Raw genomic sequence first — 12220 nt, forward strand, 5'->3', positions numbered from 1 at the left:
ACTTGAACAATGGTGATCAACAAAGCCGTTTGCATTTAAGGGGAGTACAAAATGTAATGCTTTTTTTTTTGTTTGCTCCCGTGAGAATGATAAACATGTCCTTTTTTTGTCATTGTATGGAGAGCATTGCGTTGACCTGTCTTTTACACAAGGCTGTGATGCCCAGAAGGCTCAATTATTTGTTTTATTAGTCTTGTGGAAACTACAGATCTTAGGAGCTCATTGGCTGGAGCTGTGGGGATCAGTTCAATGGATGGGGTGTACAGGTATGAGCTCAGGCCAGCAGAGGGGAAGGCAGGGGCATTGAGTGACTTGGCAGAGAGGCACAGTCACTTTGCAGAACTCGAGCTCAGGAGGCATTGTAGGCTGATAAATCACCCAATCTTTGATGTGAAGAGATAAAGTCTTCCTATCCCTCAGCACTGAGAAGAGGCTGTTTTTAGAAGCTGCACAGTGTGATCATAGTTTGCATGAGGCTTTGCTCGGTCTGATGTCCTTAAAACAAAAATCTCCACATCTGTCTTGAAAAGACTTTACTAACAGCAAGTTTGGAAAAAGCCTACTTAATCTTACCGTTTTATTCCAAAAGCTTTTGTTTCTAGGTGCAGAAACAGAAGTGGTCTCCTTTTCGCTGTAATGAGCTCAGAAGCACGGTACTCAAGTGCTAAATAAGCTTGAGTTAATTGGAGCCCCAAGGGATTCAGAGCCTGAAACAGTGGCTTCCACCATGTGCCTGTGAGACGCACGAGTCATGCCAGACCAATTAGAGGAGGAAAAAAAACTCATTTTACATTGAAGGCAGTACCAAAAAATTCACTTTAGATTACAAATCAAAGATTTTCAGGGTTAGGTTGAAGATTAATAGCATCGCAGTTTACACACAAAAAATATTTGGGTGCATGCATTATTGATTATTAATAAATTATTGATTGCTTAATTTTAAGAGTTGATTAAAGAAGAAATAACTGCCAAATCTCTCTCTGTGAAATATTTTGTTAAATGCCACATCTGATATTAAACCACCCACTTACTGTATATTTTACATACATTCTATATAAAGTGCTTCACTTAAAGAACTTTGCATGTAGGATTGGAAAGATGTATGCCATAGTATGGAATGAATTATTATAGCATAAAATGGCCATATCTGTGTTCATGCTTGAGCATTCTTGTGACTTAAAACTTTATATATCTTATCTGTTCTACATTAACAGTAGAGTCGTATGGATTGGTCAGTGTTTTTTAAACCTAACCTAAGGTTAAGCAAAAGTCAAGGAACCACTGTTGGAATGTACTACCAGTAGTGTACATTGCTGCGTTTACTTTGCTGTGCTCCTACGCAGTGCACACCGACTGTGACTGATAGTGGTTTTCACTGTGTCCTGATGTGACCATATATAACAGTGCTGCCCTGTGTCGTGGCAAAAGTCAATTAGTGCACCTCAAAGAGTCTTGTCTCCAGGGGCTGGTTTACATATTCCGTCCATTTGACAAACAGCAGAGCCAGGTGGCGTAGCACGTCCTCCCAGTTACATGCATTTTGCCTACAGGGTTAAGGGCTTATTCGATGTTGTAGGCAGCTGTGGTTCTTTCCTGTCCTCCAGACCTGACAAATGGTGTTGCAGTGTTGCTGTGAGGAGTGGAGTTCTTCATGGTATGTCCCAGAATGAGCTTCTGCAAGAAAATTGAAAAAAAAAAGATTTTTGATTGATTTGGATTGTTTTCCTGCATATCTTCACACATATGTGTGACACTTCAATTACAAATCTGAGGTTTTGGATTTTTCTACCTCTGTGTCCCAATGACCCATGTGCGTGTGAGAAAAGTTGTGCTTGGGAGTAGAGGAGGAAATCTGGGATCACTCTGCACTCACTCCTGTCATTTCATGTGGTTTCTTGCTGGTCATTAAAATATCTGAATTTGTTTGGCATGCCTTTCATGTTGGAGCACCAAAAAAATGGACAAGATGGACTTTGGATCTGCATCATCTGTGACCTGAAGTCACAGTTTAAGGCTTATTTTTTTTGTTGTTGTCCAAGGCTCAGACTCAGACTGGGACTCCCTCTTGCCTATAGGAAAGCTGGATTGCTGAAAGTAGAAATGCACAAGTTGTAGCATGGAAATCTGTCTGAAAAACAATGAGATTGCACACCCCTTGACCAGCCTACCAAATAACCAGCCATCATCAGGCGCTGCCCTCCCAGACAATGGCTGACAGGTGTTTTTACATCTGTGAAAAGCGAACAGTTTTTGTCCACTTTTAAAATGAGAAGGAGCAAAGCAAAAAGGTTATGCCTGGCAAAGTACAAATTCACAGTGGCAGCAGTTAACACCCCCGTCTATGAAGCCATCTTGTGCAACAGCTCTGGTCTGCTGCTGTGAGTTCAGTGTGGAGACACATGGGGACTAAGCCACAGCAGATGCCAATGGGAGATTGTGATTTGCATTGTTGGGAAACAGATCTATACCTCAGGAGAGCCTCAGCCCTAAAAAGCCTTAATAACTTCCTCCTCTCACTCGTCTCCGTTTATCTGAGCTAAATGTAGCAGTGAGCTACTCTTAAATCCTCATCCTGCATTTACATTTTATTTCTTTCTTTTTAATTATCTCAGGCTGAGAACTGGTTCTGCAGCGGTACTGTTGGCAGCCTTGATTTAGTTCTGCTTCCAAGCAATATTTACTCAGTTGATATATGCAACCCGTGTTGTTTCCTTTTTGGGGGTCCTGATGTATAAGCTGCCCTTCGAGGCCTTAATGGACTCATTTACGGAGATCGTTAACATTCTCACTAACGTGACAGCTACCCCGAGAGATTTCCGATTCCCCGTCTTTGTGCGCGCTCTTCTCCCGCACGGGAGGTCACTTTTCGGATGATTTCCCGATGACAGCACGTGGGCAGCTCTGCGGGAGCTTGGAGCACGAGACCGTGTATGTCGCCACACCGCCTCCATTCTCAGCGCCCTGCCCTCTGGAAGCAGGCCGAAGGAGGAGAGGGCGCTCTGTTTCAGTGCCGCGTGCCAAACTCTCGCAAAGTTCAAGGGCCCCGAGACAACCTGGCGACTTAACGGAGGCCTCTGCTGCAAGTGATTCTGCCACCCTCCCGCGGAGACCGTATGCTTGCGTGACCTTTTCACGCTCTCCTGACAAATGACAAGGTCTGGCCCTCACAGCAAACCTTCCACCTCTGCTTTCAGGAGAGAACCTGCCGGTTATTTTGAGGCAGGTGCACAGAGAGCAAAAGAAAACTGCTTTGAAAACAAGAGAGCATTGCTCAGTGCCTGTAGGCCTCAGCGTGCTTGTACCCCAGTGACTGGACCAGTTCAGTGCTGCGTATTGAGCATCTCAGTTTGCCTCCTGTGAGACAGGGCCAAGTGGTGCTGTGATATTTCAGAGCCGGAACTTTAAAGCTCAGCTCCCCCAAGAGATCAATTGCTGGCGACTAACCTAGTCACAGCCTCCGGAACTAATTTACCTGTTTTTCATAGCAACGCCATGCTAATTACCAGTTGCTAGACAATAATGAAATCGGCAGGTATTTTGCACTGCAATGGAAAGGAAAGCACAGGAGAGGATATTCAGTGTAAAAAAAAAAAGTTGACTGCTGTTTAAAATTAACTCTCTTCACCGCAAAAATGATACTTTTGATTGGTTTTTAATCTTTAAAAGTGATCAGTTTTTTTAAATCTCTGTAACAGGGTGAAGGAGGATTCAAGGCCAAAACATTGTGTATTCTGCTATTTCTTCACATTTTTTACATAAAATGTAATTCACCTCTACTTCTTCCCATGCGGTTGGATTTCTTGGTTCGACCCTGGCCTGGACATCTTTCTGTGTGGAGTTCACATGTCCTCTCTGTATTCAGCACAAAACATATTCATAAATCTAGCCCGGCATCAGCAGAGAAAAGTCAGCACAGCTTATATCTTAACCATACTGCTGTTCTGTGTGTTCTTTTAAGCTCATATTGTGACCTACACACGTAAGTGGGGCAGTTTGGAGGACAATGTCCTTTTTTATTTTGTATCCTGGCAAAAGTACAGCGCCTATCCCAGTTTGCCCTCTCCTTCTCTGGTTGGACGGTCTGAAAGCCTCTGCGGTCCCACCCTGAGGGTAGGCCAGGCAACCGATTTCCCAATTTAGGCCTTTCCTTAGCAACACCAACCTAGTTGCCGGTTGCTAAGCGTCCCCCGGTGTTGGTGACTTATTTTTAGCTCCAGGTGCATCAGTGCGTCCTCCCCAGGAAGGTGGAACTCGTGTGCTCTATCACTGAGACACAGGCGTCCACAGTGAGCCTGTCTGTCAGGAGCTGCCCCCTTTTCCCAAGCACGAAACGATTGCTTTTTTCCTCTATTGCAATGCTACTGTAGCAATTCCACCCCCCTCTTCCTTACTCCCTCCCCATCTGCCCCTGTGGAGAAGATGAATTCAGAATGAAAGCAGGCATAATCTGCAGAAGGTTAGGGTGCCACCAGAAAAAAATATAATGAAGTTGTGTATTTTGTTCCTCATTTTCCTTTACCGGTTACTTTTTCATTAAAAATCTATTTTTAGCCACACATTCTTGTTTTAAACAGGCACACAGCTCAGAATGACAGTTCTGGAGAGATTGAGTGCACTCGAGAGTACTTGTACAGTGCGCTAGTTCGCAGATTGGTTCGGTTCTCTCTTTAAGGGGTTACAACCTGCAAACAAATTTTAAAAAACACATTTCTCTCTTGTTTTACCTGCCATACACATTTGTGTTCTTCAGCATGTGGGATATTATAGTTTTCCTTAAAAATGTTTCCTAAAAATGGAATTGCGTACTGTTTTCCAACATGTTTTGTAGGCTAGCATTTCTTACTCCAGACTCAGGCTGCTAGAATCAGCCATTTTGATGTTAAATAACATTGATAATACTGTAGTTTATCCGAAAAAAAATGTTTTATAGCCCCAAAGGGACCTCCCTTTCATGTTTGTCTGCCAAGCAAAACAGTTTCAATTTCTGTTTTCATCAAAACCATTTTAAGCAAAATTCCAAATTAGATTAAGAATAAAAGTAAATAGGTATAGACGCGAAAGTAACAAATAATAAAGTAACAAATCTCTACAGTATTTACGAGAACCCAGCCACTGGAAATACAAAGTTATAACACAACACAGTCATCAGAGTCCACAGGGAGTTCTTGATTTCCATTTAAGTGGATTTAAAAGCTTAATACAAGTTCATGTAGTTTTTATTTCTGTGTTATCTTGTATCCTAAAGACACGAATGAGAAACTGAGAACTGTTAAAATGTTAGACAGATACAAAATTACAAGCTACTTTACCTGTGGACATTTAAAGAAATATATCTGTTTTTCACCTGAAATATTGTACTGTCACATGCTTAACATGAAGACTCAGGCAGAGTTCAGTTCAGATTCGGTGAAAGTGCAGTAATGTGATATTTGCACACTGTGGTAAAGTTACTGCACATCTGGCACACCTGGCAGTACACTGTATGTACTGTGAGATGTGCCCTCTTATTGATACCATTGGACTAACAGAGGCAGCTGCTGTATCCAGGCATCCTCAGCAGCAAGGTCCTCAGCTCTCCAGTCGTGGGACTGACCCGCTGCAGGAGACACTTACAAAACCACGGAGATCCCCCCAGACCTCTGCGCTCCGTCGCCCTCCCTCTGCACAGCACAGCTCACAGCGGTTTCTCCTGCGCCGCGTCATTTCAGGCCTTTGTTCTCTGCCGGGGAGCAGAGCTTTCAAAAGCAGAGCCAAGGCTGTGGCTCGCAGAGTCTGTAAAATTCGTTGGAAAGCTTCGCCCTAGAAAAGCCACCTGTATTCGCTGAACTGGGTGGTCGCATAAAGGAAGAGGAAACTCCGAAAGGCAAATCGAAAAACTGATTTCACTGTTCTCGAGTCTGAATCTGAAGAAGAATAAAATACCCCACTGGAGCTCACTGCCTGCAGAATGGAAATCCCATTACTGGAGCTGGAGCTGAAAACGCAGGCTTATGACTGCCACAACCTAGGATCTATAGGATGGCAGCGGTCCAACCAGGTATACTCATCACTGACACTGTCCGACACACTCACACAACACTGCAGCTTCCCACTTGCTGTTGCAGTGCAGCAGTAGTTTTTTTTTAGTTTGTTTAAAACAGTTTAAAAAGTTATTAAAATGTAAAAAAACTTTAAAGTGTGGCAAACTGAAATGTGGCAGACTGACGTTTTTCCCGCAGTCAGCTGTCGTGACTCTGTGCCGGTGGCCCTATAACACAGCAGATCAGGAAGAAGAGTGAGAAACTGATTTGAATGAAGGGGGGGAAATGACCAGGCCCAATACTATCAGCTCCAAGTGGCATTTAGCCAGGACACTGGGACTGATACCCCCATGCTGTAGGATTTTTGATGACCAAGTAATCAAGTCCTCAGTTTAACATCTAATTAGAAGGCCAGCACCTTCTACAGCGCAGTGTCCCAGATCACCATCCTGGGGCACTGGCTTGGAAATTCCAGTCCAGAGGGAGGATCGCCACGTACTGGTCCGCACCACTTACTGCGGCAACCTGGGACTCCTCAGAGATCTCCCACTTCTGGTCTTGCCTAGCTTCTGAGATCTGACAAGATCAGGCAACAGGGTCAGAACGCCGCTGTTATTATGAAGGCCGAAGCACGCTCGTGTTTAAGCTGGAAAGGTCCTGGGTTTGATCTAAATAGGGTTGGGTGAGTTGGCACGAGTTTTACAGGGTTTGTGTGGTGCTGCGGGCTATTACAGCGAGAAGCAGACTCCATTCAAGCTTCTGATTATTCGGGATTTGGCCTGGAAAGTTGAACAGCTGTCAAGAAGAACGCCCTTAAACTTTGACCAACTCCACCAAGCCTGGCCGCTCTGACGCTCGCAAACTACAACCCCAGTACTTGATGGGGGCCATCTGTTGGCTGGAGTTTGCTCCGTCTCACTGATGGAGACCCGTCATCGGGTGTTGGGCCTTGCAGTTTGTGCTTGCCCAGTGGGTCAAAGTTTTGATTTCAGCCACACCTAGGAGCAGGTGAAATCAAGCCATCTGTGCAGTGTGACACGTTGGACAGAGTGAGAACAGGTACACTGTGCCAGGATTGAATCCTCCCCCGGGTGTCTGGCAGTGCTCTACGGATTGTTCTGATTGACAGCTCTGTAAGCCAGAAGAGATGTAAACCTATGATATAGAAAAGTGTAAATGAGTTTCTTTCGACAGGCTCCCCTGTAGATGCGCTGACTATGGTGCCACTTCTTCCTTGAGACTCCGCAGGAAGTTTGTAATCAATTTCTTTGCCTCCCAGAGTGAGAAAACCCATTTTTAACTCGAGTAGTGCCCTCTGATCCTTACCACCTGAACAGGTGCCCTGGGTAAAAAAAAGGTCTGGACTGACAGGGAGGTCAGAGGTCAGGGGGTCAGGGGTCAGTGAAACCTCAACTTCATTCAGCCTCCTGGCCTCCACGGAGTCCGACAAAGGAGAAGGAGGTGTACTAAACAAAAAGAAAGACGGCATGTACAGTAGGATTGATCACCAAGATCTATATTCTGGTCAAATGGGGTCTCTTCATCTATCCTTACTACATACTACAGGTGCGCTTTTAAAGTGTGGTCATGTGTGGTATTACAGTGTGGTTTGGCAGCAGCTCGTTGTCTGACCGGAAGGCATTACAGAGGGTGATCAGGTCAGCCCAGTCCATCACTGGAGTACAGTTCCCCTCTACTGTGAACATTTTTACAACTCGCTGTCTCAGGAAGGCTGGAAGTACTTCTAAGGATACCAGTCATCCTGGTTTCTCACTTTTTTCTCCCCTTCCCTCTGGTATGTGTTACAGAAACATAAAGGCACAAACTTCCAAATTCAGAGACAGTTTCTTCCCACAGGCCGTCAGATTACTGAACTCTACCCCCACCACTGACTGACACTGATGGGTTGCTTTTTCTTCTCAAACTGCTGTCTGACTGCTTTTTTTAAAGTTGTATGTTATTTAACTTGTTGTTCCTGCTGTTCTGTGTTTATATTTTGGTGATTCCATAATGTCTCTGTATCAGAGCATACATGCAAATAAGCATTTCATTGCACTTGTGCATATGACAAATAAACTGAACCGAATCATGGCTATAACATTGGCTGACATTATATAAAATAAGATCACTTTATTAGCCCTATACAATTTGTTGCATTAGGAATTTGTCTTTTTGCATACCCCAGCTTTCACTTCCTGAGACATACAGTACAGTCACACAAACAGGGAGAGAAGCTTGGGGTCAGAGCGCAGGGTCAGCCATTGTACAGCGCCCCTGGAGCAGTTGGGGTTAAGGGCCTTGCTCAGGGGCCCAACGGAGTAGGATTCCTCTGCCGGCCGCGGTATTTGAACCGGCAACCTTCCAGCCACAGGTGCAGATCCTTGGGGCCACTGCTCCGCCCCATTTTTCTTTTTATAAGTCATCAATCAAGGGTATGAGGAGGTTCGGGAATCAACACCACACCTGCAACTGAAAGGACATTCTAGGAAGAAGGATCCTCTTTCCTAAATATTCCAGTTTGTTGTTCGGGAGCTGCCGTCTTGACTGTGGCAGTGAAATGGGGATGTTGTCCTCTACAGCCGGGTTGCTGGTGTGCCGGTGCAGACTCGACACGCCTCAGCCCCGGCGCCTCTTCCCTCTGTCCTGCAGGTGCCGCGGAGTCGGGAGCAGCAGAGGGAGACGACGCCTCCGCGCCGGAGCAGTGAGGCCGGCAGACCGCCGAGGAGCAGGCGGCTGGAGACGAGCGCGGCGGGCCTCCTTCCCTGACAAGACTCCTTTTTTCGTAGAGAGAAACTTTCAACACTTAATTACTGCTAGAACTTCATAGATTTGGAAATATTTTATCCGATGGGTGAACTCTTCCTCCCACCTCCCCCCCACCCCCCACTTTCCTGCTTCCTGTTGAACAAGTGTAAATGTCTGTAACTTTAAAAAAGGCAGCAGTTCTCGTTTCCATTGCACGTCATGCGCAGTCCTGTTGTGATGTCATGGTGGAGCACCCTGTGTGGATATTGATGGAACCGGGTGCCCTGTCTGCAAGACTCTATTCATTCGCTCCTCCAAAAACCTTTCAGGTTTTGCTTTGTTTCCACTTCCCTTCTTAAATGGAATTCACCCTCTAATTTGCTTTGCAAAGCTTTGCTTTAACGTGGTCTGGAATGAGCATGCATTTCTGTATACAAACAGTGTAGACTTTGCCTTCCTGCTTCGTCGCCCAAAGCATTTCCTCTCCCTACTGCTTGAACTCACAAATGGCTGTCATCCTTTGTTCACTCTGGGTCTTTCACATTCAAGTTTCTTACATCTGTAGGAAAGATAAAATATTTGAGATGCATTAACCTTTATTAAACTCCTCAAAACACAGACAAGCAATCAGTCACTAGGCAACCATAGAGCTTAATGGATCATACTCATTTTTCAGCTCTTTTATTCCTGATTTATTGTGTCTCCCTCCTGTCGTCCCCTTCCTCTTCAGCTAGCAAGTCTCAGTCAAACTGAGCCTTCCAGTGTGAGCAGTTCTGACAACACCCTGAGGAAAAGAGGAAGTGGTCACACTTACCAGCAGTGCAGTGCACACCCGATTCACCTCCCATATGCACTTCCTGGGGCACGGGGGGGATATTCCAGAGGGGACACACAGCGGACCTAGCAGCTGAGAGGAGGCCCATCAGCCCAGCCTCCCAGCCCTGCTCTCCGAGCCGATACTGTGGTTTCCTTCGAGAGACAGCTGGTCTGCAGGTACAGCCTCGGGTCCCCGTTAGCTGACCGGGGTCCCCTTAAGCAGAACTGAGATCCTCAAACCAATTAGCTACTAAAAACCAAAAGAGTTAGGTGGGCCAATTGGCTTCCTCTCATCTGTGACATTTCTCATTGTGCAATTTTAACATAACGTCCTTTGATTTTACATTCCACACACCTTTGTTCTCCCTGCCCTACGATGTCTTGAATATGTGAATGACGCGTCAGCATAGTTTGCACTTGTGTCCACTGGTTCATATTTTGGTTTTGACTTTGTCTGTGCCTTTAAGGATCTTGAAGACTTTCCATCAGGTGCCCTAATAGTCCTTTCTGTTCAAGGCGAGAAAGGTTCAGTTCTTTTAGCCTGTTGGTGTAGGACATACCGTTAACCCGAAGAATGTACGTGCATTGGCACAATTATCCCATAAAGTACATCACCCCCAGGAAATCGTTAAATTCCTGGCAAAAGTGAATGGCATTATAAAGACAATGACTGTTTTAGGTAAAGAATAAGCATATGCCGTCCGGTAGAGAATGTGCCCCATGACTTCTTTCTAATGTGTTTGTTTGTTCTTGTTTTGATTGAGTCTCATTATCGCTTTATTTTGCATCTGCACGAACTTGCTTTGGCGTTTTGTTTTATGCTCGCAGGCAAGGGAATAAAAGTTGTGTATCAGGTTTTTCACTAAGGCATGTGGGAACCAGGAAAGTGGATTTTGTAAGTGATTTTGTCTTTGAATGTGAACGTTCAAATAATTGGTTTCCTTCTCCTTTTCCAGCAGGTGGATGAGAATGCCAGTGTATTACGTGGTATAGACTGCGTGCATTAGCATGCTGCATGTAAAATCCCCACCTAGGCAGACAGTTGTCTGTCGCAACCCCTGTAAAGAGGTTACATCTGTAAAGACTTGAATCGAGTACTAATTAAACCTGACATTTTAAACACTTTGTCGATTTCTTGATCGCTTAGGCAGCACTGTGGAACAGTGATTAGGGCTCTGGACTTGGTAACTGGAAAGTTGTGTTTAAATCATAATTTGATCCATTACTTTTGATGGCAGATTTTCATTGGGTTGAAGCAAGAGTCCGGACCTTGGTTGTAAACATGTTAATTAGGTATTTATTGTGCCTCAGCCAGCCCTTCAGAGCAAAGCAGTTGAATGAGCAAGAGAAAGGCATGTTTTGTTCCATGAATGATATCTGGAGTGCTTGTCTGTGGCAGTACCTTATAAGCACTGTCTAATAATGACACTCAGATCTGCCTCAGTCATTACATTGCATTGTTTCAACAGACATCATCAAGCAGCGCACATTTCTGTGAAGTGTTGCAGAAGAGCATGAAACCAAGAGAGGATGGCTCCGCGTTAATGAGCTCTGCAGATGGTAGTAACACAAGCTGCCAGTGTTGTCAGGGTTCCAGTGAAACACCTACAGAATTATAGTATTTGTATTCAACACCTGTTCTGTTGCAACAAGAGATAGAATAATCACCAAACACATCGTTTTTTATATTATTTCCATGTCTCACTGAAAAGAGAGGCTAGCACCTAATTAATTAACTGAGCTCCACAAGGATCTGAAGAAGTTACGTACTTCATATGATTACTTTTGAGAAAGTTGCACTAGTGCCCTGCACCTGGCATATCTTCTAATAGCACACTTAATTGGAAAGATATATGTTCCCCTGTTAAGAGTTTGGAGAGTAATTTATTTCTACCGAATGTGTAGTCAGATTGTTATTGTTATTTTTCCTGGACACAGAGCTTACCTAATTAATCTTGCAGAAAGTGCATGGGAACTGTGTCCAAGGCTCCAACAAGCTTTCACTGCTTTAACACCTGATGCCATGTCATGTGCAGCTCAGTTCATCAGATTACAGGTTGCCACAGTCTGACAGTGCACCACTGTAGTTGGAAGGCGCTGACAGAGGTTTCTGGAAGACGTTTCATTCTGCTCACCCTGTTTCTTGAGGAGCTCAGATATGGTGTCCCATTGACACCTGAAGAAATTGAATGCACTTCTGGGTCGCATAAAACAGCTCATTTTATTGTGGCAGTACCCAGTTGAGGTTATTTGTTTTTTTAAGGAGCAGGATTTTTCTTGTGTCCCATTGTGTAAAGGAGTACTTTCTGACAGAAAAGGTGACTCTTCCATTGCGCAAAGTGACAAGGAATTTCTAGTTATTTTGAAAAATTTGAGAAGATGAGCATCTCAAACTACTATCTTGTCTCTAAATATCCTAGTGAATATGGAGTCATATGCTTAGTCTAGTGATAATTGACGGCTTGAAAACAGCCATTCATTAGCAATCTATAGGACTATCATCATGTCACAAATGTTCTAATAGAGTTGTTGGAACACAGTTTAAGCTTACAGCGCAATTCAGTCAAAGCCTGGAGTTCTCTGACTCACACTTCTACCCCTGCTAAATTATTCATGTCAGTTTCTAAATATTTTTAGCC

General features: G+C 44.5%; 1 protein-coding gene across 4 annotated transcripts in view; it reads left to right on the plus strand.

Moving 5' to 3' along the window:
• The window catches only part of nrgnb (neurogranin (protein kinase C substrate, RC3) b), a 48041-nt gene extending 37338 nt beyond the window's left edge, over positions 1-10703 (plus strand). For all 4 annotated transcript variants that reach the window (XM_015337460.2, XM_015337459.2, XM_015337458.2 and 1 more), the window contains exon 7: positions 8670-10703. In XM_015337460.2, coding sequence (XP_015192946.1) covers positions 8670-8725 — 56 coding nt within the window. In that variant the 3' untranslated portion in view covers positions 8726-10703. The remainder of the gene's footprint in view (positions 1-8669) is intronic.
• Positions 10704-12220: the final 1517 nt, after the last annotated feature.

The sequence above is a fragment of the Lepisosteus oculatus genome, chromosome 23 (assembly GCF_040954835.1).
Source record: "Lepisosteus oculatus isolate fLepOcu1 chromosome 23, fLepOcu1.hap2, whole genome shotgun sequence".
NCBI classification, from domain to species: domain Eukaryota; kingdom Metazoa; phylum Chordata; class Actinopteri; order Semionotiformes; family Lepisosteidae; genus Lepisosteus; species Lepisosteus oculatus.